Source organism: Diplodia corticola (genome assembly GCF_001883845.1).
Source record: "Diplodia corticola strain CBS 112549 chromosome Unknown scaffold47, whole genome shotgun sequence".
NCBI lineage: Eukaryota > Fungi > Ascomycota > Dothideomycetes > Botryosphaeriales > Botryosphaeriaceae > Diplodia > Diplodia corticola.
This window is the reverse complement of record NW_017971526.1, coordinates 252,534-277,734: the sequence shown is the minus strand read 5'-3', so window position 1 is coordinate 277,734 and position 25,201 is coordinate 252,534. Positions and strand designations below refer to the sequence as shown.

Below are 25,201 nucleotides of genomic sequence, written 5' to 3'. Positions count from 1 at the left end.
CCGGGTCCCTCCCACTGACGTCGTGTCCTTGGTAGTTGGATGTCAGGGGACGGTGGTTTTGATGGCTGGAACTTCAATGTGTGTCGGCGTTTGAGTTTAATGGCATGGTTTTGTAGCAAAGGATGTTGAGCGAGAACGGGCAATGTCGTATGGTACAGTGCAAGGGCACCCAAGCGTGATAATAGTGTCAAATCCACGGCGGCATGTTGCTTGGATAGTGTTGGGGTGAGCGGTTCCCTAGCCAAGCGAGTGGCGGCGATCTGATCCGGAGCAGAGTTTAGTAGTTCGATTTCGTATTCAATCAGAATTGCATCCATTCACTTCGAACTTGATTGTAAAAAGGTTCTCAAAATTGCAATGGCCTATTCCATTCTATCAGATCTTCATTTTGTTTTGCCAAACCAGTCTATAAAAAATACATGTTTACATCGGTTTACACCTAACACAAACAGAGAAAAAATTCCCGGGCACACGAAGGGACAGCAACGCAGCACATTGGCTCTTCCTTTCTGACCCTCCAGGAAAAAAGAAAAAAAGGTTGCAGCGAAGCGCTCACCGGCTTCGCCCATCGTCATCATCTCCGCATTAGTTTCCGCTCAGATCATGGTAACCAATATCTGTCCCCCCACATGTGGCCGACTCGTCTGTCAGCCGTCTCTTTCTAGTTAAAACTCCGGCAGAATCGTCAGCAGAACCGCCACCGTTCCTTTTCGTTGCTTTCTCTTTCCATCAAGATTTACCGGCCGAGCGGCATCTTGACGACCTCCCAGAACTTCTCGGGGCCGAGCTTGTAGTACATCAAGCCGGCAAGGGCGATGCCGTAGCCGAAGACCTGGGTCATGGTGACGGGGTCCCAGAAGATGACGACGGAGGCGACGACGAGCAGGATGTCCTTGAGGACACCGCACAGGGTCAGGGTGACGGCGCTGGTGCGCTTGATGAACAGCACGACGGCGAAGTTGAGCAGGAAGGCGATGCCGGCGTTGCAGATGAGGGTGAAGATGCCGACCTTGGCGATGTCGGCGGCGGTGAGGGTGGGGTACTCGAAGATGAGGGTGGGGAGGAAGTTGGTGACGACGGTGGCCGGGGCGTAGTAGTACAGCGAGACGAGCGGGTCCATCTTGAACTCGGGGGCGGACAGCACGCGCTGGACGAGCACGAGACGGGTGGCCTCGAAGCAGACGCCGCCCATCTGGATGAGGAAGCCGAGCAGGTCGAACTTGATCTCGCCGACCGAGGCGATGAAGACGCCGATGACGATGAAGACGACCTGGTAGAGCTTGGTGACGTTGGGCTGGGCTTGGCCAAGGGCCCAGGTCACGAGGAGGGTGATGACGGCGTTGGTGGCCTGAGGCATTTCTTGTTAACACGTTTTGTGTTTTTGGCAGAATTTAGAGTTTTGAAAGGGGTGTGGGGGCCACAGGGCCACGGCCACGGCCACGGCCACGGGTCGCTCGAGGGCGCAAAACGTACCTTGAGCATCTGGATGAAGGACACGCTGAGGTAGAGGTAGGCGACGTTGCCGCAAATCAGAGACAGCGAGTTGAAGACGGCGATGGGCATGATGGCGCGCATGTAGACCTCGCGCGTCATGGGCACCTTGTGCCTGGAGTCAAGCAGGTTGGTGTAGCGGGCCAGGCATTGGGTCACAATGGTGGCAAAAGTCAAATGCCAGGTGGTGAGGAAGATGGCTGGCGGGATCAATCAGTTTCGGGGTGCATTGGGGGCAGCGCTGGGGCGGGCTGGCGCTGGCACTCACGGAAAGAGAACTGCAGGGTGTGCAGGATCCATTTGTTGAAGAGAATGACGCCACCACTCGCGGCAATCCAGAAGCTGCGGACGGCGTCAGTCGCAGGCAGAGCAGGCAGGCAGGCGGCGGGGGGACTCACACGGCGAAGATCCAGACGGGGATGGCAGCGAGCTTGTCCTCGGGCTCCTGGGCGGTGGCGGGCGCGGGCAGGAACTGGCTCGACTCGGCGCGCTCGTCGTCGGAGCCGTCGTCGGGCCCGCGGAGGTTAACGTCGTCCTTGGCAGCGGCCATGATGGGGACTGTCAATGGCGTGGGTTGGGGGTGGTGGGCTTTGGGAGGTGTGTTGAGCTGGATTAGGCCGGCCCAGCGCTTGCGGGAAAAGTAAGGACAGGTGTTGAGCACGTGAGCCGGGGCGCTAGGTGCGCAGGTATAGGGGGTACCAGCGTGCCAGATTTCTGAAATTGAGATGGCGGGGATGAAACGGCGGAAGGGGGCTAAGCCGGATCCTGTGCGTGCGCTGGCCCAATCAGCGCCGCCTGCCCGCCGCCTGCCCGCCGCGAAACGATCGTCGCAGCTGCCAGTACGCGCGTTCCGGCGTCGCACCTGCTGCAACCGAACAGATCTTCCAGAATGCAAGCCTTTTCACCCGCAACCCCCAGGAATCGCGAGCTTGCAATTTTTCTAGCTTATCTCAAGCTTAATTTGAACCCACATGTGCTGCGAGATCGACGCTTGCGACAACACCACGCCAAGCATCGCAATCGCAATCGCAACCCGCTTTCTTCGCCCCTCATTTCCACCACCTCCACCACTGTCCTCACCTGCGCCATCTCATTTGGACATTGGGGGATTTCTTCGCCAATTCATTTAACCAGCAGCTTCGCGGCATAGGTGACCGGCACGCCATCGACGTCGGCCACACCGCAGACATTGCATAGGTGGCCGCCAAATGTACTTGTGACGTCATAGCAACCTCCTCCGTTTCTGCTCTCTACCACCAAATCCATCACCACTGCATCAACAGTCGGTCTAGTGCAACTCCTAGCACAAAGCGTGGCACGAAATGATATCAAACAGCAAGTGGATTCGTCTATTCTAAATGCTAACGTTGCCAAATAGGAAAAGAGATCAGATCAATGATGATGCCGCACTGCAAGCTCAATCCTTCTTGCAGCAGTACAACTTCTTGCCCGACGTGCAAGCAGTCGTGTCCGACCCATACCTGCTCTCCGCCTTCTTGTCGTAACCATCCGGGCACTGGGCGTTGCACAGCGGCGCAGTCCCGTACCAGGCACACGTGCCCTCCTCCTTGCGGATCTCCACCGGCCAGATCTGCTGGATCTTGCTGACGTCGGTCCCGTCGATCTGGATAATCTCCTCGACGTCGTCGTTGTCCTTGAGCGCCGGCCACTCCTCCTTGTTCCACACGCTGCCCCTGCTCTCGTCGATCTTGTTGCCGTCGCGGAACATGACCCACGCCACGCCGCTCGACAGCTGCGCGAACGCCTTGCTCCAGTTGTTGACCGCCTTCTGGTACACGTCGTCGTCCTCGTACTTGCTCGGGTCGTTGACGTCGAGCACCTCGACGTCCTGGATCTTGATGAGCCCGTGGTCCTTTTTGTACGAGATGCACGACCGCGCCGCGCACCCGCCCCCCGTGTAGAAGATGGTTTGGTCGCGCCCGATCGTCTTCTTGGCGCTGATCGCCTCCCGGAAGGACTCGGGCGACGGCGCGTCGTCGCGCTTGTCGGCGCGCTGCTCCAGGGGCGCCGCGAGCGCGAGCTGGGCCGAGAGGAGGACGGTGGGGATGGCGAAGAACTTCATGGTTGATGAGGAGGATTGAAAGCTTGAGATGAAGAAAATTGAAATTGAAGATGAATTGAAAGTCTCGAGTCGAGTTGAAGAGTTCAGATGGACTGGAAAGTTCAAGATGGATTGGAAGGCTGATGCTGAAGTGGAGGTTTGGTGAGTTGATGCTGTGCCGCTTTCCTGTTGAAATGAACCGTTCTTATACACTTCTCTTCGACACACCATTTTGAAACAAGAGTAAAAGAATTAGAGACGTAACAGTCCATCGGCGCGACAGTCCGTAGGCAAGCAACGACCTGTCAGCCACCAACGACGTTGTGAAAGACTTGCGACAATCCTTCATCGCTTTCTTTTGAGGTCGAACACAGACAATTCTCCAGGAATCCACTCCCAAGATCCTGACCTTTTGGCACCTTACTAAGGCTGTCGCTAGGCCCGTGTTGGTGCGGCCGTTGGAACGGTCGGGCGAACGCTGGGGGCCGCAATCTGGCGGACTGCGCCTCGCCGCCCAGATATATCGGCCCCAGCCCCCACCTGGGGTTCGGTTACATTGCCACACTCCTTCATTGCCAGCCAGTACTACAAGGCGGTTGCAGAGAAGTATACCGGAAAATACACTTTACTTCCGGATATCTGCTTCAACTGCTGATCATGAAGAGAAGGCGTTGAAACCTACATCTGCGCCGGCAAAATTTGCTTCAAATTTCCACACGAATGGTCACCGTAGATGAACTTCTTTTGCAACTCAACTCACTGTGTTGATATGGAGTTTACCATGTGCCTCGATTTGTCTTGGAGGTCGTCTGGGTGGCAGTATGTGCCGAAAGGGAGGTTTGGAGTTGACGTCTAGGAGATCAAGACGTCTAGTAATCCCTGTATAAAGCCTAGCCACTCACGTCATCTTGTTGCCTCTTTTGTCGGTTAGCCACCATCCTGTAGCAAGAGAGGAAAAAAAAAAAGGCGGCATTCCCAGTCCACCCCACGCGGGGGGGCCTGAAGCTCGGTTGATTAAAAGGATGGGAGATGGTCAGTGCGCAGAAAAAAATGCAAAAGAAAATGCAAAACGTACAACAGCCGGGATTCCCCAATGGTCACCCACTTGAGTACTAATCGGCCGGTTCGCAGCTTGAGTACGGCTGAGCGGACGGGAAGCCCTATATTCTGCGACCTATGGTCGTACGTGAAAGACAGCCCTGCAACTAACATTTATAACTAGAAGTTGACTGGATGTTGACTGTCTCGACCTCAGTCCGGCTACTCGTCGACCTCGATTCGGGCTGGTGCAGGAAAATGGGACGGACGACCTGTCTCCGCCAGAGTAACGTTTGCGTGACACCGACGAATTCAACAAACTACTGGAGACAATCCGGGCGGACAAAGAGTTCGGGAATTTCATGCTTCCTCCAACGGCGGCAGAGCTGGTTTCTGCTCCACGGCCGCGTGAGTCAATCGTGGTCATAAAGGTCACTACTTTTCGCAGCGATCCTTTTCTCGTTCGGACCGAAGGTATCGGCTTGGTCAGCCTCCCAGGTCTCACGCTTGAAGCGGTCGAAGACGCCGTTCGCAAATTCAGATATAATGGCGACCACGATGATGCGGTTCAGATTCTTGTATGGTTATGAAAAACAGCTACTAACCCGATTCTAACCACACTTAGGGTTGATCGCAACTTTGCCGGTCAAGATTACGTGGAATGGCCAAAAATATATTGGGTTTCCACAGGGGACCTCCGTTTGTTGCCGCTCCATGCGGCGGGGAGTGTTTAGTATGGGTGGAGGGGTGGTGGTGCTGCGGGGAGTGCGAGATGGTTTAGAGCCGGAGTGCGCGTGAGTTGGTAGCGAGGGAGGGACGGGGGGAGGAGGTTGAAGATCACCTACAAGGGTTTAGAAACGGTAGCGTTCCAAAGCAAGTACTACGTAAAACATCACTTTTCATTGACATACGCCACTGTGATTTGTGTCACGACTTCGTGCGGACGGTGCAGACTTTCCCACTGTCCTGTTCAGCGAATGCTACAGTCCTAGCACTTTCGTTTTGAAGACAAAGCTGGCCACTTGCTGTTGTAAGGCGTTGCGTGACGTGCGCTATAAATGGACATAGATGCCGAATGGGTGAATGTTCCAGGGCGATGAGCAATCTGCTAATTTTGGTTGCATTATTGGCTGCTTCTAAATCTTGATGTCCAGCTATAAAGCACGTGGTAGGTCCTCCAATGGCAACCCTGAACCATATCGCACCCCGGGTTCGAGGGGCAAACGGCCCCCACACTACCTTTCAAACGGCCCCCACCACATGGGACCCAAGCATTAATATGCAGCGTCCCAGACTCGATGTGAGTCGCACTGCGTTTCAGCAATCGCTTTCACAAGACATATTGCTTCAATTCGTCACTGGCTCGACAGCATGTGCAATGATATTCATGGTGTCAAGGTAGTAGTAACAAGGGTTTCTCCGGTCGGTAAAAAACATAAATAGCTGCCAATAACTTCTCATATCTTGCAAATTTTCTGCCAAGGCTCCCACTTTCGTGCGAGGACACTAGGTAGATTTCGGTACACATATCTGCAGTGTGCTAATGGTGTTCCCAGCTCGACGTCAATTCCGTGGCTCGTTACTGCATGGCCCCCAAAGCTACTAACGGCAGTAATGCATTGTATATCCCAGGGATTGGTATCACCACCTTCTGCAAACGGAAAAGGTCCCAGTCCACAGGACGGTTAAATGCTCCATTTCCGCAAGATTTCTCGTCTCCAGTCAGAAAGCATGGACTCTTTCGCGCAAACCGAGTCCGAGTCCCTCTACACCATTTATCGTGGTGTATGGACGAACTGGTCCCACGGACAAGTATTGGGCCTCACGCTCACCCTTTCCCGACGCCAAGGCGACCTACTCATTGCTTTTACTGCTCTCTTCGTCACCTTTGTCGGGACAAGCTTCTGGAGGATTGCATGCTTTGCCGTACACAGTCTGTATTCTTCCGGGGAAGCTCGCGATGCCCTGTACCATCAACGACAGGCCACACTGCGCAACTCAGCCAATGGTGCGACCGGCCTCATCAGGTCACTGCAAATGCTTCTCGCCTGGCGCGGTACCGCTGTCAAACCCTTCCGGCGAGTTTTGCCCGTCGTCGGCCTCGCTGTGCTCACTGTGTACGGATTCGGCGCGGCAAGCGGTTTCTCCTCGAGGGTGTCGACGGCAATGGGCAACGAAGTGCTGATATCCAGCGCGAACTGTGCAGCGCCGGTGGCAATCTCGAACAACCTGACCGAGCAGCTGAGCATCTACTGGCCGTACGTCACCAAGCGCATGTCGTCGTACGCCAACTACGCGCAGCAATGCTACAATAGCAGCGCCAACGCCGAGCCGCAGTGCAACACATTCGTCACCTCACAACTAAAAGCAACCATCACACGCAACGCATCCTGCCCTTTCAGTCCAGAGATGTGCCGCACGCAAGAAGGCAACATCTTCTTCGACACGGGTCTGCTCGACACGCACGCCGACCTGGGCTTCAACGCGCCGCCGGACCGCCGCTTCCTCTACCGCCGCACGACGCACTGCGCGCCCCTCGTGGCCGACGGCTACAGGAACATTTCCAACTTCACCGCGCCGGACGACCCCAACTTCTCGACACCCTACGCAAAGTACCACTACGGGCCCCGCAACTCTGATGTCAACGAGACGGCCACGTACAAGTACCCGCTCCTCGACCGCTTCCAAGCCGCAGACCGCAAAACGCTGAGCGCCGCCGCCGACTACAGCATCGGGTGAGTAACGATTCCCTGATCCCCTCCCTTGACCCTCCACTCCTCCCCCCCTCCCTCCCAATCAAACCCACTAACCGCCCTCCCCCCCCTCCAACAGCTCCGTCGAAGCCTGGACCACCTCCAACACCACCGCCCCGCACTCCTCCTTCTTCCCCCTCCCAGCCCTCCTCCCCCCCTCCCGCTCCCACCCCCCCGGCGACATCGCCCTCCTCTTCCTCTCCGCCAACGACATCTCCTACACCTCCCCCGTCTCCGACCCCTGGTACGCCGCCCACCAACCCGGCGGGCACTACTACATCCCAGCCGTCGGCGCCGACGGCCTCGCGCTGCCCTCCCAGCAGCGCGCCGTGCCGCTCTACTACCGCGACGAGCCCGCGTCGGCGCTCGGCTGCGTGTCGCGCGCGCAGTGGTGCAACCCGCGACGTCATCGTGATGATGATGACGATGAGACGACGACGCCTGGGCGCCGCTGCACGCCGCTGAGCGGGTACCTCGACGTCAACGCGGGGGTGGGCGACATCGTTTCCGGGGAGGCGGAGCGCGACGCGCTGGATTGGTACCGGTGGGCGGCGCTGGTGGATGCGGAGAGCCTGGCGGCGGTGCCGGCGGCGCTGGGCGGCGGGCTGGCGGGCGGGGAGGGCTTGAATTACGGGATGCAGGGCCCGCTGGGGGAGGCGCAGTGGCAGAAGGATGTCGAGAGGTGGCATGCGGTGAGCTTGGCGGCGATGCAGGGGCGCGTGGTGGATACGGCGACGGGGCCCGGGGCGGGGGGAGGGGGAGCGGGGATGGAGCGGTTCGTGGTCAGGCCGAATACGACGGAGGCGGAGGGGTTGTGTGGGAGTCAGGTGAGTTGTGGCGCTGCGGCGTGGAAGTGTGTGGACGGATACTAATGTCTTTTTCATGCTGCTCGCCTGCGCAGAAAATACTAAGCACGGCGTATACCAACATCTCCCTCTTCGGCCTGGTTTTCATCTACACGGTCGGCGGCTCCATTATTATGGCTTCGTGGCTCCTCGAACCTTTTGTCGGCTGTTGGCAGAGGAAGAGAGGCAACAATGCCAACAACTACGCCCGGATTGAGTGGCTTGCCAACGACACGCTGCATCTGCAGCGCTTGGCGCACGAAGAGCTGGGCCTGGGCAGCTGGAAGACCTGTGATCGAGAGATTCCGACGACAGAGAAAGGCGACGATTTGCTCGGGGTGCTGGATTTGGACGAGCCGGAGCATCCGCGGCTGAAGGCGCCACCGTTGGGCGTGGCGGCGAGATTGGTGGCGGCGGGGAGGTGGGACTCGGTGAGGAGAGTGAAGGAGGGGGAGGGGAAGAGAGATGTTCCGGAAGAGAGGGTGTTGGAGAGGGAGGATTCGAGGTCAGTGTCGAGTTGGACGGAGGCATTCACCGAAAGGGGAGGCGTTTAGCGTTTGTACCTCTGCTGTCCAAGGATCGAACGTGTGTAACGTCTGCTAGCAGTTGGCCGCGACATGCCCTGCAGCAGACAGGCCAAGTGGGTCCTCAACAGGAATATGCTGTACTACCCAGGGTACAAGACGTGTGACGCGTCGCAAAGGCCTTCAGATCAGGCGTCCAGCTGCCAAACACACGCGAATCCCCGTTGCCCCACGTGGACCCGTGCCAGTGGTGTATATAAAACCTTCTGATCGAGAAGGCAAGAGCGTCCATTCGGCCGGCTCAGTCCACTTGACTTGACGGCCCCTCTCTCTCACTCCCCATCCAGCCTACGTAGACGCTACGATCCCTCGCCATGGCCGACAACAGCAACGATACCACATGCGCCAGCTGCGGCAAGGTCTCGGACGACCTCAAGCGCTGCGCCAAATGCCACTCGGAGCGCTACTGCAACCGCGACTGCCAAAAAGCCCACTGGAAGACGCACAAAAAAGTGTGCGCCTCGCGCGCCGCCAATGCCGCTCCGCCCACGGCAAAAAACCTCGACGTACCCATCACCAACCCCTTCACGCGCCTCACGACCCGCACGTGGCTGCACGACCGCTCCGAGCGCGACACGTACAAGCTGCTGATCGACGCCTACCGCATGCGCATGGACGACCAGTACAAGTTCGAGGGCGACATCGATGCCGACTGCGTCATGGGCGGCGAGGTCGAGTCGAGCATCGGCGGCTTCACGCGTTTCCTGCTCAAGCTGCACCGCGCCGCCCCCCAACTACTCCCGCCGTGGTGGACGCCCCAGAAAGAAGAGGCGTGCAAGAGCGCCGGCATGCGCCACGGCGCGTGGGAGAGCCTGCGCGCCACGCCCGAGAAGGAAGACTTTATCGAGCACTATGGCGATTCGCGCATGCCCATGCAGCTGCGCATGTTTGCCGAGGCCGTCTATGGAAGTGGGCCCGGCGGCCAGAGTGGGAAGATGATGATGGAGATGATGGCGAGTACTGAGGAGGGCGGGGAGAGGAGTGGGGGGCATGCCGACGTGCTTGATACCAGCGCTTTTCTGGCTTCTTTCGCGGGTCGTTGAATGGGGAGGTGACGGCGCTGGGGGTTTGCGACTAATTAAAAGCCTTTGATGCCTAATCTATCCTGCGCTTGATGCCTAGAAACAGGCAGCCACATGACGTAATATCCACTCCAAACATCACCATAAAACCACCCGCCAAACCAGTCCCAGAAAAAACCCCAAAACAAATCCCGGACCCAAAACAAATCCCTCGACAATGGCAGAAACGCAGCCGGCCGAACAAGGCCACCACATGTGCCCCATCTTCTGCACCGCCAACGTCCCCACCAGCGTGACCTGCCCCTCCCACTCCCAATAAACAAACCATCAATCCCAGACCACACCCGCTGACCGGACGGAACCCCCCCTCCACACAGCTCCTAGAAGAGCTCATCGCCGACCCCACGGGCGTCCAAGACTTCCGCCTCATCGACATCGAGACCGGCCCCGCCACCTCCCCCTTCCCTTCGCGCGCCCCGCTCCCCCCCACCACCACCGCCGCCGCCGCCGCCTTCCACACGGCCTTCTTCAACTGGCCCCCGGACCTGCTCTACACGTACTGGAAAACCCACCTGCGCGCCCCGCCCGACGGCTCGACGCGCCCCGCCTTCAGCGCCTTCACCTTCGTCGTCGTCGACCAGGAGGCCGTCGACGCCTACGTGAGACGTGCCGCCGCACAAGCGAGCAACACCACCACCACCACCAGCGACGACGACGACGATGTAGTCACCGTCCTCCTCTGCACCGACGCACCCGACTTCGACGAGGATGAGGACGAAGCCGCCGAATCCGCGCCCGTCCTCAAGACGCTGCGCTGGGAAGTGGCCGACGTCGCGGCGGTGCTGCCCGCGCTCGAGTCGCTGACCATGTGCCCGAGCGAGCTGGATTCGCCGGTGCGGCTGAGCGTCATGCCGCCGCCGGCTGCTGCTGCGGCTGCGGCGGGCGGCCCGGCTGCGATGAGGAGGGCGAGGGTGGAGGGGATTAGGGGGGCTGGGGCTGGTCTGAGGGGGAGAGGGGGTTGGAAGGGGGCTGCTGGGTAGTCTAGTGCGGATGGGGTGGGGGTGGGAGGGGGAGTGGGAGTGGGAGTGGGACTTGTGGTGGGGGTGAGGAGGCGCGGGTGTGTGTGTGGGCGATGGTGCGGGAGTTGAGAGGAGGGGGGGGTGGAGTGTGCGTGTGTGCGTAGTGGGTGGCAGGAGCAATGCGGATTATTGGTTTATTTGGTCAGCTCGCTCCAACGGCCGCCCCTACCGCTCCAGCATTGAACTGTCGTGAGTGTGGCCAGCTGTAAGTGCGCTGAAGATGACGCTACGTGGGAGATGCTTTTTCTTTGGCGAGATATGGGTCGAGTTTTCGTTTGGACTGATGACAGCCAGCAGGAACATGTGTTCGAATTCATACAAAGGGGAAAGCCAGACTAAAGATCATGAATTTGCGATGGCCGTTGTCGGCTTATTCAGCCATGCAGGATCAGCGGCGTAGTACAAGGGGGCTGAGCGGCTGAGCCCCGCCCCACAGAACCCATGGGTTTTCGAACGACTCCTTGCCTCAGCCTCAATTGTGGTCGGCTCCGCTTGTGGCCCTTTCGCCCGGACCATCCTCTCCATATTCCGCTATCGTCGCCTATAAACTCTTCCTCTCCATCAAGCATCCCCCAGACGCTACATCTCCGACGCACCAAACGACAGCGTTCTCTGGAATGAATGAAACGGGCCTGACGGTGCAACTACGGTACCACGATGGCTGTTCCTGGGCCATCAAATCCGTCGGTAGTTCCTGGAGCTGAGGAGTGCTTCCAAGAGCCACCCACCGGGGCCAGTGAGGCTTCCCACCTCGCTTGCGAGAAGTGTCGAGCTTATTTCCTTGGATACGCTGGAAGTCTCAGACGGATATCCCAAGCATCGGTCAATCTGCTTCTGGGAGACGTCATCCCCAAGCCACGGGTGGTTCCACGTCAGATAAGCTACGGCACGCTTGAAGACCTCTCGGCACGCAAGGCTTGCCGGTTCTGCGAATTTCTGTTTCGACTGATCAAAGCGGAGCTCGAATTGCCTAATCCTGCTTCCTCACAGGAGGCGGACAGCGAGGATGTATGCTCCATTGTTCCTGACAAAAAGTCGGTCGACAAGGTTTTCGTCAAATACAAACACGTCGCAGTTACTCTCACTTTGGGACGCAAGCCGCTGCCGGCACCACAGCCAAACAACCTCTTCCGAGATGACACTGCATCCTCTCAGACAGACCCGGAAGGGTATCAATCCGTGTCCATTGGCATGATAAAGAGTTGGATGGACGATTGTCAGAAGCCTCGTACTTCTACACTTGGTAGCGGCACCTTCTTTCATTCAATGTGCCACCACCTGCCCCCAAGGTATGGTGTAGGTCCTTGGAAACTAACGTTCATCGACGTGGTCGACCGCTGCTTAGTTACGAAGGACACAACCCACAAGTACTTCGCCCTGAGCTACGTTTGGGGAAAAGATCCCTTCTTGCAAACAACAACGGAAAACGTCTCGAGGCTGGAGAAAAAGCACTCGCTCACCAGAAAAGGAGGCGTGCCCGCCCTCATCGACGACGCCATGGAGCTCACAAACCTCCTCGGGGTGAGATACATCTGGGTGGACGCCTTATGCTTGGTGCAAAACGACCGGGCGTCCAAGTACGAAGGCATCCGCATAATGCACATCATCTACGCCCACGCGGACCTCACCGTCGTCGCCGCATCCGCCAAAAGCGCCTCCTCCCCCCTGTCCGGGCTCCGAAAGGGGACCCGGTGCCCCCACGCCTCGCGGGACGTCAAGGGGAGACAGCTGCGGTACGTCCCTAGCGGCACCATACCCGCCAAACTTAGCCAAACCGTCTATCAAACGCGCGGATGGACGATGCAAGAGTTACTCATGTCGCGCAGGTGCTTGGTGTTCACCTACGACCAAGTGTACTACCGCTGTCTCTCGGCCGCGGTGTCGGAACTCGGTTCGAAACAAACCCGGATTAGAAATCTAATCAAATCACCAGCCCTCATACTACGCCGAGCCCAGCTCGAGGATCTGGCCCTGTTCGGCGATTTCGAGACCGCGCGTGGTGGTGGTGGTTCCCGCGCAGAAGAAGGCCGTGCCTCTCGTGAGCGACGTGCTGGCGTATCCGCGAGGGCTTTCGACTACGACAGAGATTTCCCGAGCTTCGCGACGTATATGCATCTGGTCCAGAAATACTCGTGCAGACAGCTGTCGTACCAATCTGACATCCTGAACGCCTTTAGTGCGGTGCAGTCCGCACTCGGCCTCCAGATGGATTGCGGTTTCGAGTTCGGCTTGCCTCTGGCCTCGTTTGGCATGGCCCTGCTCTGGAGACCTTGCAATACTTGTCGGCCCGAACGGCGGACGATCGAACGCGGCCAAAGCCCGCGTGCAACATTCCCGACCTGGTCGTGGATCGGATGGCGCGAAGAGGTGTTGTGGGTGGAGCCGGTTGCGCCCGATCAGCATTACGACATCAGGCAGACGTTTGAGGAGCTGGTCCCATTCTCCAAGGTACGCGTCGTGGACACGGACGTGGAAGCGAAGCACGGCGGACCTTGCGCTGCTCTCAGCGGAATCGACTGCTCGGGCCCCAGCCTTCATAGGCCGTCGGGCTTGCTTGTCTTCGAGGCAGAGGTGGTCGGGAGCAGGAGTTTCCGCTACCGCGAGGCGCGCCGATATACGAACCACAAGCACAAAGGTAGCCTTGAGATCCTCCCCATGAGCAAAGCAGAGGGAAAAACCAAGACCCGAGAACACTCTTCAGAACGTTCTGGATCAGTTGATAAGCCCTGGAAGGAAACCTCCAGGCGCTTGTGGGAAGGTTCTGACGATGGCTTGGGGCGAGGGATTGTTTTCTCCATGGAGGCGGAAAGCTTGGAGCAGAGCAGTAATGTGGATCTCGTGGCTCTATCCACATTTCGCCCCCGCAAAATATGGCAAGGATATCCTGGACTCTACTACCATTTCAACGAAGGCACTGGAGGCTATCGGAAAGGCCTTCCGTTCCTGAACTGCCTGGTCATCGAGTGGCATGGCGACTATGCAGAGCGCATTGGAGTCGCTCAGATTGGCAGTCTTGCATGGAGGGATGCCGGACCGACGGTTAGATGTATCACAATCCGTTGACTGGTCCGAACACTCAAAGCCTCTGCCGTCTCACCATGGCTGTCGTTTTTGTAGCACCCTGTCCGTGCTTGAGGAAGTGCACACACTTTATCGGCAATCACCACAGCTGTCCAAACATCAAGAGTCGAGATAAAAAATTGTAGACAAAGACACAACGTTCTGAACCAAAGACCGACTATTTCTCATAAACATCGCCATCGGGACTGCATAACTCGTAGAAAGAGACTATTTGCACACCGACAGACTCTATTCCGCGGCCGAGCCGTAGCCAAGGGGTGCGCGCAGGCTTCGGCATCATTTTTTACTTTATTTTGGGAGCGTGCATGATCATCTCATTGCGCGCGTCTAGAGCCTCGGCACGCTCGACTCGCGCCCCTTGCGAATCTCGTCGACGTTCACGTCGAAGCGATCCAGCATCATGACCTTGTCCCACGCCCTCACGAAGTCCTTGACGAACTTCTCCTGCACGCCCGCGCTCGCGTACTCCTCCGAGATGGCGCGCAGCTCGGCGTGCGAACCGAAGATCAGATCGGCGCGCGTGGCCGTCCACCTCCGCTCGCCCGTCTTGCGGTCAATCGCCTCGAAGACCTCTTCCTCGTCGCCGTCGACGGGCTGCCACTCGGTGCCCATGTCGAGCAGGTTGACGAAAAAGTCGTTCGTGAGCTTACCCGGCGTCTTGGTGAGGACGCCCTTGTCCGACTTGTCGTAGTTGGCGTTGAGGGCGCGCAGGCCGCCGACGAGCACCGTCAGCTCGGGCGGGGTGAGGGTGAGCAGGTTGGCGCGGTCGACGAGCCACTGCTCGGCCCGGACGCGCTTCGACGAGCGGCCGTAGTTGCGGAAGCCGTCGATCTTGGGCTCGAGGTGCTTGAGCGAGTCCTCCGTCTGCTCCTGGCTGGCGTCGGTGCGGCCGGGGGTGAAGGGGACGGTGACGCCGACGCCGGCGTCCTTGGCCGCCTTCTCGACGGCGGCGGCGCCCGCCAGCACGATCAGGTCGGCCAGCGAGATCTTCTTGCCGCCCGAGGCGGACGAGTTGAACTTGTTCTGCACGTCCTCGAGCTTCTGGAGGACGGTGGCGGTCTGGGAGGGGTTGTTGACCTCCCAGCTGCGCATGGGCTCGAGGCGGATGCGGGCGCCGTTGGCGCCGCCGCGCTTGTCGCTGTTGCGGAAGGACGAGGCCGACGACCAGGCGGTGAAGGCGAGGGTGGAGACGTCGAGGCCGGTGGCGAGGATCTCCTTCTTGAGCGAGGCGACCTCGCCCTCGCTGACGAGCGGGTGGTCGACGGGCGGCACGGGGTCCTGCCAGATCAGGTCCTCCTTGGCCACCTCGGGGCCGAGGTAGCGCGACTTGGGGCCCATGTCGCGGTGCAGCAGCTTGTACCAGGCGCGGGCGAAGGCGTCCTCGAGCTGGTCCTGGTGCTCGAGGAAGCGGCGCGAGATCTTCTCGTACTCGGGGTCGAAGCGCAGCGACAGGTCCGTCGTCAGCATGGTGGGCTTGAGCTTCTTGTTCTTGTCGAAGGCGTGGGGGATGATGGTGTCGCCGTCCTTGGCGATCCACTGCCAGGCGCCGCCGGGGCCCTTTGTGACCTCCCACTCGTGCTTGAACAGGCTGGTGAGGTAGCCGTTGCTCCACTTGGTGGGGGTCGTGGTCCACGTCACCTCGAGGCCGCTGGTGATGGAGTTGGAGGCCTTGCCGTCCTGGAACTTGCTGTGCCAGCCCAGGCCCTGGCGGTGGATGGGGGCGCCCTCGGGGCCGGGGCCCAGGTTGTCGCCGTCGGAAGAGGCGCCGTGGGTCTTGCCGAAGGCGTGGCCGCCGGCGATCAGGGCGACCGTCTCCTCGTCGTTCATGGCCATGCGGCCGAAGGTGGTGCGGATGTCCTTGGCGGCGGCGACGGGGTCGGGGTTGAAGTCGGGGCCGACGGGGTTGACGTAGATGAGGCCGTGGTGGGTGGCGCCCAGCGGCTCCTCGAGCTTGCGGTTGTTGATGTCGGTGTTGCCCTCGTAGCGGTCCTTGTTGCCGGCGGGGAACAGGTCCTTCTCGGAGCCCCAGTAGACAGACTCGTCCGACTCCCAGGTGTCGGGGCGGCCGGCGCCAAAGCCGAAGGTCTTGAAGCCCATGTCCTCCATGGCGACGTTGCCGGCCAGCAGCAACAGGTCGGCCCACGAGATGGAGGAGCCGTGCTTCTGCTTGATGGGCCACAGCAGGCGGCGGGCCTTGTCGAGGTTGCCGTTGTCGGGCCAGCTGTTGAGCGGGGCGAAGCGCTGCTGGCCCTCGCCGCCGCCGCCGCGGCCGTCGAAGACGCGGTAGGTGCCGGCGGCGTGCCAGGACATGCGGATGAAGAAGCCGCCGTAGTGGCCGAAGTCTGCGGGCCACCAGTCCTGGCTGTCGCGCATCAGCTTCTTGAGGTCGTCCTTGAGGGCAGCGTAGTCGAGCTTCTCAAAGGCCTTGCGGTAGTCGAACTTCTCGCCCAGCGGGTTGGTGGCGGGCTGGTTCTGGCGCAGGATGTTGAGCTTGACCGTGTGGGGCCAGAAGTCGCGCGGGCGAGTGCCGCCGCCGGCGGTGGCGTGTGCAGGGCAACCCTCGATGCTTCCCATGGCTGCAGATGGCGGGGGAGAGTTCAGAGGTCAGGTCGGGTGTGATGGCGATGGATTGAGCGAGGCACGGTATTTAACGAGCAGTGATGCAACTTTTAGTGGGGCTGGCTGGAGCGGGGAGGGGCGGGGGTGGAGAAGTGGGGGCGCCAGGGATCCTCGGGCGTCCCGAGGTGAGTGTTTATTCTGCGCCGTGCTCATTGGCCCGCAGCCGCCGCTTCTAGAACTGCGCTGCTTAGTGTGCGCTTTGCATTGGGAAACCTCGCGGCCACGGTGACCTGAGCAACGGGCGTCCATTATTAATGGCACAGGCCAGAGCTGGCGGCTGAGCGGCGACTGCCCGTCCTGGCTCTGCTAGTGCGCCACATCGCACCAATCGGCCAAGCCCAGGAGCCAGCAGCAATGCCCTAGCGCCGTTGCGTCTATCAGCCTACGTCACGCCATATATCACCGATCAAGCCCACGAAACTGCTGCAACAATAATGCTGCCCCTCCAATTCGCCCCTCACTCCAGCACCAAGCTTCTGGTGACGCTCAATGCAAATGCTTGGTTTGCCATGTGCACCCCTGCCCCGCCGTCATCCGTCTGTTCATCGTCCATGATTGAGCAAGTTAATGCCAAGACTAACATCACTTCCGGTCACGGGCTCGGAATGTCCGTGTTTTTATCAAATTCGCCATTCCAACACCACCCACCATGCCAACGACTGCACTCCACTTCCGTGAACCAAAGCCGTGGCTCGGTCGATGCGCGAGAGGACCGGGGAGCATCGACTGCACTGGAGATAAGACTGACCAATGCTGCCTAGCTTGCATGTCGTGTAGCACCGCAGTGTCTCACTCAACGGCGCCGCTCTGCCTATTCAGTCTTCACCCGGATCAAGTTCCTCCCAAGTCCCCGCTCGAGACTGGAATCCCAGCCAACTGTAAAAACACTCAGCATTGGCAAGCTTGAGAGCTGGCCTCCACGAGCTTAATGCATCAAATTGACGGCTTCCGTCAAGACCACTCCGGCCCACCGCCGTGTCACTTGACAGAAACCATTCGAATCGAGATCGCCACATGGCCTTGCCTTCACTGGGGTCCTATTGATGGCCTGCAGCTGTATCAGTACTCACCGGCCAACGGTTTTTACAAACCCCTCGTACAACAACGACGGTCTGGAAGGTCAAACACCCCGGCTTAGCATGCCGTCTCAAGAAGAATATTACAAGTGATTGGTTGAAAAGGAGTTGTGGCAAGAGCCATTGACGAACTAAGACTTCCAACCATTGAAATTCTTGAGAAGAAGCAAACAAAAACCTGGCATGCATGTAAAAGCAAGGCTTGTGTGAGATAGTAAGACAGCAGGACGGTACTAAAGTTGAGTAGAGGCTGAAAAAGAAAGTAGGAAGAAGTAGCTGATTTGTCTTTGTCTGCTTTTTTCATTCTTCTGCTTTTTGTGATGAACTCGGGGCTGATCCACGTGGTTGGAGTGTGCACTAATCAAACAAGACGAGTCGTACAGATCGTTCAACCTGTCATCATTATCGGCGCTTGGGAAAAGATGGCCGATCTTGCAGAAGAATCAAAGGGACCCGAGTGCTGACTATGTCGTGCCTCTGAGCACCATGTATCACCATGGCATAACCACGCGCTCACTTATGAGAAAATGACCAAAGCCCAGAGACTTTCTTTCCAAAGCTCGCCACCGAAAAGACGTATATGAGGAGCTTTGATCGATCAAACCATTCAAGCTCAACCCCATCCTTCACACTCAATCGTAACCCATTCAATCCATACACTTAAATTCTTCTTTGCACATTCCCAGAGGCTGTCATATCTGAAAAGCCATGTGCGGAACTCTGGGGGTCGTGTTCGGCCTCATGCTTGCAACACTGTCCGTCATCGTAACTGGGCACATGCTTGCTGCTTCTCCAGCTTTCCAGGTGGCTATACTTTCGTTTGATACCTGACCAACCGAATCTGCTGCTGAAACACTTCAGGATGAACTGAGTCGGTCTTCAACTTCTTTCTCTCGCGCACCGAACGATGTCGCTCTACGGAAACCGCCTCGTGACCTCAATGTTGAACAAAGATCTGATGGTTGGACGTCGGTCTATGTGACGAACATTGCCAGTGTCACTATCACGCCAAACCTCGAGGCCGCGCAGAGAACGGGTTCGGCTGCTTTCGCCAGGTCTCCGCCCAGGACTCTAGCAACCGAGAACTTATATGTTGAGAGAGACAGCACTTCTGAACCGTGAGTACCTTGTCTTACACTTATAGGCTTTACTCTCTTGCAATAACTGATTAGAGTCAACAACAACAGTTCTGCAGATGTTGCCAACGCGTTTGACGACGAAAGCCAGCGCCAGTTGTTGAGTTGTAAAAGGGCAAAGGACTTTTCTTGCCCTTTGGACTACGCCATCAAACTCCCACACTCTATTAAGAGAGCAATTGATCCCGGACATAAGGGTCCGCGAGCAGGTATCGAGTCTGGGGATATCCGATCCGATGCTCAGTCTTTCAGTAAGCGGGAAAGTCATTGGAATGAGCCAAGCAGAGCCTCTACTGTGTAAGTTGGATCTCTTTCTCTCCCTTGCATGCCTGTCGATGGTGTCAGGCTGACTGAACACGGCATCCTATTTCGGCCAACAGGGACAATGCATTCGATGCTGTGACGGAACCGTAGCAGGTGACCGGAACCTCAACCAAAGGCATTGCCATCGACAAAGCTTCAGCAGGGCATGGTCGAAGTGTAGGAAGAGACTAGGGTCGGGCGTCCATTTTCGAGCCGGTGGTGGAGCATGCTACTACGCGCGTACAATCTGTCTTCTCTATACGTGATATCTCCATCATCTACCCGACCCCTTGGGTCAGTCCACAGCCATAGCTTCAGATCTTGCATTCAGGTTCCAGACTCTTTTTGTATGCAAGCCTTGGTTTTCTGAGTTGAACTGCTCAAGGTACTTCAGTGGGCGGCTCCTTTCTCTTACAGTGTTTTTGAAACTCGCTCTTTCCCTCGGGGCAGCAAGTCTGATTTCATCGCGATCACAATTCGAGTATCTCAGAACCCGTCCATTCGTTCATCACCAATGCTGTTGGCAGCTGCAGTTTCTCCTCAAGTTTTGTTTGTTCGTTTAGGAAACCTTGGTCAGACCGTTTCACAACATAGTTATGACTATAGCACGACAGAAATAGGCGGTTCTCACTCATCCTAGCAGTCGTGTATATGATGCGATAGCAGTGATACTCTAAGGGGACAGCAATATCGATTGGTAACTTCCCCACCACTACTCGAAATTGTCTCACCTTGTCTAGCCATCCCTTGTCAAATGAATGCACTCAGCTCTATCTTCCGTATGGAAGGCTACGGTAAGTGTAACGAAGCTGGTAGAGGCTTCGTGTTTACGATATTTTGTTGCATTTACATTGCACAGAGTTTGTTTCATTACGTACCCGCTATTACTTCCATCAATATTTCGTCCCTTAAGGACAAATTTCTGTGCTTTTCTCTCTTCGTTCAGCTCTTCGGCCTAGCAGCCGCTTCCATCGGCTAGTGTTGCGGTGGGAAGTGACATGCGAGTGCTGAAATATTTTTGACTACATAGAATGCTTCCGCAACTTCAGCTGCCACGTACGACCATAGGTCGCAGAATATAGGGCTTCCCGTCCGCTCAGCCGTACTCAAGCTGCGAACCGGCCGATTAGTACTCAAGTGGGTGACCATTGGGGAATCCCGGCTGTTGTACGTTCTGCATTTTCTTTTGCATTTTTTTGCGTGCCGAAGCACCGGTCGCTTTTTGGTCTAAGCTCTTTTCAAAGGTCCATGTCTGGCACCGCGGCAGAGGCACCAGGGGCGCCCAGAGCTGCGAAAGAAAGAAGCTCCCGCTTTTTCTTTTTTTTTATGTGTAATAAAGGCTCTCAAACACATCGTACGTACTAGCTGAAAGCATGTCAGCCACTCTGACCTGTTGGCCATATTGAGTGACCATGGAGGGCTGCTCACGCTATGGATGCTTACAAGAGACGGCAACAGGTGGTTCTATGTCCTGGTCTCACTGCCATCGTACATGCAATGGTATGGATGGAAATATACAGCGCCTGAAAATTACCAACCGCGTCCCGACAGGCGCTTCCACTCCCCTCATTATGTAACAGTAGCATGTGTGGTTGGTCGGTACTTCGAGCGCTCGCGATCGAGAAGGACTCCTCCAGTTGAGAGCAGCGTTTAGGCGCAGAGGTGTCGGGTGAGGTGCAGCATAGCGATTTCGCCGTTTAAGACCCTTGAGAAAGCCCGTCCTTGTACCGCTAGAATTCTCTGGGCCTAGCGCTTAGAGTGCCCGTCTCGGCCGATGTAATTCAAACTCACAAATGACTGGAATTGCTTGGTGGAAAGTTTGAGAACGGCCAAGTGATGATTTGAGATACGTTGGTTGGGTCTCTGATCGTTGATAAAAAAAAAAGAAAAACAATATCGCTGTGGGGCGCGTTCAAAAGGCTGGTCAATGGTGGAAGAATGGGGGAGAAGACGGTAGATTAACGTATTCAAAGCAAGTCTGCAGATGTTGAGGAATTATCGTGATTGAAATATGTAACATTTCTATTAAACGTCAAAGTCTTCCATGTCATACTAGTGTGACAGATCAAAAGCCCATGCACAGGTCGCCCGTGTCGCGATTCGTAATCACTTCACTGGTTCAGATCAGCAAAGAGTTCTGGTGACGTTGGGGAGAGCGTGCTTGATGGTGGCTCTGATTGTCAGACTTACAGCATCTCTGGCCTCAAAGAGCCAGGGCAGGAGCAGTGGTGGGCGGGGGGTCGATGGGCTCGGGCTCAAGAGGCGCGGTAAGGGCAGGTTGTCCCGGTGTGTCTCTGGCCTCAAGAGCCGAGGTAGAGAGAGAAATCTGCGGAGCGTCACGAGCTTCGACTGGCGCTGGCGCGGGCGTGACCGGACCGTTGTGGGTAGCGGTGCGAGCTTCGATTACTCTCGTTGTGAAAGGGTTGCGAGAGACGTCGCGGGCCTCGACTGTCTGGGACGAGGCCGGGACGGCACGGGCTTTGACTAGCCCGGTTGTGAAAGGGTTGTGAGAGACTTCGCGGGCCTCGACTGTCTGGGACGAGACCGGGACGGCACGGACTTCGAGGGTCGAGGATCCGCTGAAAGGGTTGTTGGGGACCGCGGGGACCGCAACCACGCTGACGGCGAACAAAAAGTAGTAGAGGCTTTGGAGGGCGTGCATGTTGAGGTTGTTGGTAGATTGCAATTGGGTGGGTGTCAAGAGCGGGACCCGAGGAAATGCAGCTGGTGGCGATTGTTTTGATGGAGTGATTGAAGCTGATGCTGGCGGGTTGTGCAGAAGATTTCTGTCCCTTAAGTATTGCTAGGAGCTTCCTCTCTTCAAAGTCTCGTTGCTGGATCATGGCCGTGCAAGGCCCCACTTCATCCTCAGCCCGTGCTTCCGCACGGGTCAACATAAAGTCGTTCGAAGGAATAACAGGGGCGGGGACGCCTCAGCCGCTGTTGTTGCTGAATCCGGTATGATGGTGGATGGACGGTTCTGCCCACAGTGGATCACAAAAAATAAGCATTCTATACCATTACCAATTCTCCCTGAGCCGAAGAAAGACCTCGGCTTTCTGCTGTGAGGTTCAGAACAAGGTCAGGATGTATAATCGGCTTCGACTGGAGGTGAGAAGTCCTTGGATCAGTCCGGCCTGCGAAATCCCATTACCTTTACGACCCACAGTTCTACGCATCAGTGCGAACCCGACCACCGACTTGTCGGTGTGTATTCGCGTCTGCCTGCAGCACTTTGGAGCGATCGTCGGGCGTGCGGGCCGTGCAAACGGCCCCCACGGGAACCTCGACCCACAAGCAGGACATTCACTACCTTTAACAGCCGGACGCATCCAAACAAAGAAACAATTCCAACAAGGCCACCTCCCGGCTAGATTCTAAGCCTGGCCATACCAATGATTATCTACATCATGCCAGGAGCTCCCCATCAATCTGAATGGTCAGATTGAACAACAACGAGCTGGGAATAGAAAAGGATTGACGACGCCGGGAAAAAGGCAGCGGTTTGATCTCCGTTACCATGCGCGCTGCATAGTGGAGATACCGAGAAGAGTAAATGGGATGATGCAAGCGCTTAGGGCTGGCCGATCCCCTTCTCGCCGGGTGCGTGCAGCGTGCAGGGGCTCGATGGTATGCACGGGTGCACGCCCTCGGTCATAATGAGGACAAAACGTTTCTGTCCGAGCCGACCCTGCTCGCTGTTTTTGGAAATATGCAGGAACATGACCTTCCTGTCTCCTGTGCCGCGCGCGTGTTTGGATCATCATACCCGAAAGTTAAATCTGCCGACACACATCGTGACTCGTACCTCACATCTTTACCAACGTCCTCGAGACGTCCGTCCTTGCGAGAGAGAGGAAATCTTCGGGCCGGTCATTTTTATTGTCAACACGTTCAAGCGGAGGAGGAGGCAGTAGACAAGGCGGACGAAACCAAGTACGATTTGTACGTATCCGCCCGCACGGAGGTCCTGGTGATGGTTTGAAGGTGTCAGTGGCGATAACGTGTGGTCAAATTCTATTTTTGAACGGATTCGATTTTGAATAAGAGTTTAAAGGTTGGGGTTCCATCTACGCTTACGAATGGTACATCGCTCCAAGCAGGTCCTACTTGGACACCATACACACCGTACAAATACTTCACCAACCCTAACAGAGCGACGTCAGACATGCCACTCTCATTACCGCTAATTCCGAACTACCGTTCATCTCTCACGGACCCTCTACCGCCACAACCAGATCTCACTTAGATACCAAACCCATACCTTGCCAACTCCCATACAGCTACATCAGACATGCTACCCTCGATTCCGCCAATGGAGAGATGCCAATACCGGCCGCATGACCTGGCGCCTGTTTCGTCGGAACATTTCAGCATCTTGGGTCTTCATATCGGCCAGCAGAATTCAACAACCTCAGCGATGCTTCACCAGGGCCAATCTGCCTTCAGTACACTAGAGGAGCTGTGCAGTGCTGCTCCGACAGCTGTTGAGCAAGGAAGTACCTACCAGATACCGTGACCTGGGCGATCGCCCAGCTTTGGGGGTGATCTCAAAACACGTTCAAGTGCCCAGAGCAGGGCTGTCCGAAAGTACTTTTCTCTCGATCTTCTTTGAGAACTCATCTGTTGAGACACAACAAAAAACTTTCTGTTTGCCGCGTTCCAAGTTCTGGGGCCTCTCATTCCAATCAGTTCGAGCGAGAAAAGCATGAAGGGTAGTTTCACGTCTGGTCTGTTTCACATAGGCCGTGAGAAAAGATGCTTTGAGAGTATTGAAACTTTCCCGTTAGATTAGCTTTTCCAACTCTCTCTCTCTCTCTCTCTCTCTCTCTCTTTGTTTTCCAATATTTTCATTAGACGGGCCGAATGCGTTTAGTTCGCACAGAGTACCTATAGATGGCTTCTATTAAGCATTACTTCGTATCACACGCTGCAATTCATTATGTTATCTTCCAATACGTTCATTATCTAGCGCCTCTATAGGCGAGGAGGTTACACGCTCCGATGCGAGAGAAGCGAGTGTTCTACCTAATTACACCCCAAAATTAGAATAGCACTACGGAGATAAGAAATGGCTTGAAACTCGTAAACTACGAAGGGATAGTATTCTAGCCTTCGCTTCTCGAGCCGTACATCGTTTACTGGTGAAGATAAAGATAAAAAAAAAGATTCTCTGCTCCTAGAATGGAACTAGGGACCTTCTGATGACAGTAACATATTTAATATTCTGCGGCACGTGTACGGGTCCGCGGCACCGTGAATACCCGATGCACGACCGCGATCACAACTATCAGAGGAGGGAAAAAAAGTAAAAAATGTATCTCCGCTCCCAGAATCGAACTAGGGACTTTCTGATAACAGCAATATCGAGATTTTGCACGAGATCTTACAGTCAGACGCCATAACCAACTAGACCAAGCGGAGTGGTGGACGAAATTTGTGGATCGTTTATAAACACAAGGTTGGGGCTCAATGTTCACCGTATTCGAATTTGGAATGTGTCATGGCAGAATTGCACGATTTATTGGCGAGGTTCTACGCTCTAACACGAGTTCTTGCCTGATTCCACCCCAAACTTAGAATAGCATGACGGAGATAAGACATTGCTTCAAATCTTAAAACACGCGGCTCCCGCTCGTACTCAAGTACTGCCCCGACGTCTTTAAAAAGTGGATGACCAGCCTTACCCTGCCTCGAAATGCTGGGAGCCGGTTCTGATTATGCCAATGTTCCTTGTGGCAGTCCAGAAGATCATTGTTGAATCTGGCTCGGCCGGTCCTGCAATTAGTCAGTACTGTGAGATAAAACTAGTAATAGAAGATACGAACTTGTCATCATATTCCTTTCCACACCATCTACACTTGTCGTCCGTACATTCCACTGGATAGGAGGCGTGCCATGCCTCCTGATTTGCCATCTTGGCCAGAGGCGTCACAGCCTCAACAAGTCAGAGATTTCCTGTTCGCTCCTTTCCGGTTTCAGGGTAGAAGTTCTGCACGACTTGCGCTCTTGCAGTGTCGTACCTGAACAGAATGTCTATGAACCTGGATGGTTTAGGACAGACGCGTGGGATACCCTTCTCGATGATGTAAGAGTATTCGTCTGCCTTTAA

At 56.3% G+C, this 25,201-nt stretch overlaps 8 protein-coding genes across 8 annotated transcripts; 4 read left to right on the top strand and 4 right to left on the bottom strand.

The window, feature by feature from the left end:
• Positions 1-736: 736 nt before the first annotated feature.
• BKCO1_4700088 (uncharacterized protein) lies at positions 737-2,041 on the bottom strand (the record flags this gene model as incomplete). The annotated part of the gene is made up of 4 exons (XM_020276444.1): positions 737-1,348; positions 1,474-1,691; positions 1,760-1,833; positions 1,890-2,041. 4 exons carry the CDS (start codon positions 2,039-2,041, stop codon positions 737-739), a joined length of 1,056 nt encoding a protein of 351 aa, XP_020127745.1.
• An 867-nt stretch (positions 2,042-2,908) lies between these two features.
• Positions 2,909-3,574, bottom strand: BKCO1_4700087 (uncharacterized protein; the record flags this gene model as incomplete). The annotated part of the gene is made up of 1 exon (XM_020276443.1): positions 2,909-3,574. One exon carries the CDS (start codon positions 3,572-3,574, stop codon positions 2,909-2,911), a length of 666 nt encoding a protein of 221 aa, XP_020127743.1.
• A 2,748-nt stretch (positions 3,575-6,322) lies between these two features.
• BKCO1_4700086 (cytochrome p450 protein) lies at positions 6,323-8,743 on the top strand (the record flags this gene model as incomplete). Its single annotated transcript, XM_020276442.1, has 3 exons — positions 6,323-7,326; positions 7,424-8,171; positions 8,246-8,743. 3 exons carry the CDS (start codon positions 6,323-6,325, stop codon positions 8,741-8,743), a joined length of 2,250 nt encoding a protein of 749 aa, XP_020127742.1.
• A 344-nt stretch (positions 8,744-9,087) lies between these two features.
• On the top strand, positions 9,088-9,816 carry BKCO1_4700085 (mynd domain; the record flags this gene model as incomplete). Its single annotated transcript, XM_020276441.1, has 1 exon — positions 9,088-9,816. One exon carries the CDS (start codon positions 9,088-9,090, stop codon positions 9,814-9,816), a length of 729 nt encoding a protein of 242 aa, XP_020127770.1.
• Positions 9,817-10,012: 196 nt separating this feature from the next.
• Positions 10,013-10,835, top strand: BKCO1_4700084 (uncharacterized protein; the record flags this gene model as incomplete). Its single annotated transcript, XM_020276440.1, has 2 exons — positions 10,013-10,087; positions 10,173-10,835. The coding sequence occupies 2 exons, from the start codon at positions 10,013-10,015 to the stop codon at positions 10,833-10,835; spliced, it is 738 nt and encodes a 245-aa protein (XP_020127744.1).
• Positions 10,836-11,531: 696 nt separating this feature from the next.
• On the top strand, positions 11,532-13,937 carry BKCO1_4700083 (het; the record flags this gene model as incomplete). Its single annotated transcript, XM_020276439.1, has 1 exon — positions 11,532-13,937. The coding sequence occupies one exon, from the start codon at positions 11,532-11,534 to the stop codon at positions 13,935-13,937; it is 2,406 nt and encodes an 801-aa protein (XP_020127769.1).
• Positions 13,938-14,282: 345 nt separating this feature from the next.
• On the bottom strand, positions 14,283-16,529 carry BKCO1_4700082 (catalase hydroperoxidase hpi; the record flags this gene model as incomplete). The annotated part of the gene is made up of 1 exon (XM_020276438.1): positions 14,283-16,529. The coding sequence occupies one exon, from the start codon at positions 16,527-16,529 to the stop codon at positions 14,283-14,285; it is 2,247 nt and encodes a 748-aa protein (XP_020127739.1).
• A 4,763-nt stretch (positions 16,530-21,292) lies between these two features.
• Positions 21,293-21,751, bottom strand: BKCO1_4700081 (uncharacterized protein; the record flags this gene model as incomplete). The annotated part of the gene is made up of 1 exon (XM_020276437.1): positions 21,293-21,751. The coding sequence occupies one exon, from the start codon at positions 21,749-21,751 to the stop codon at positions 21,293-21,295; it is 459 nt and encodes a 152-aa protein (XP_020127741.1).
• Between the last annotated feature and the right edge of the window lie 3,450 nt (positions 21,752-25,201).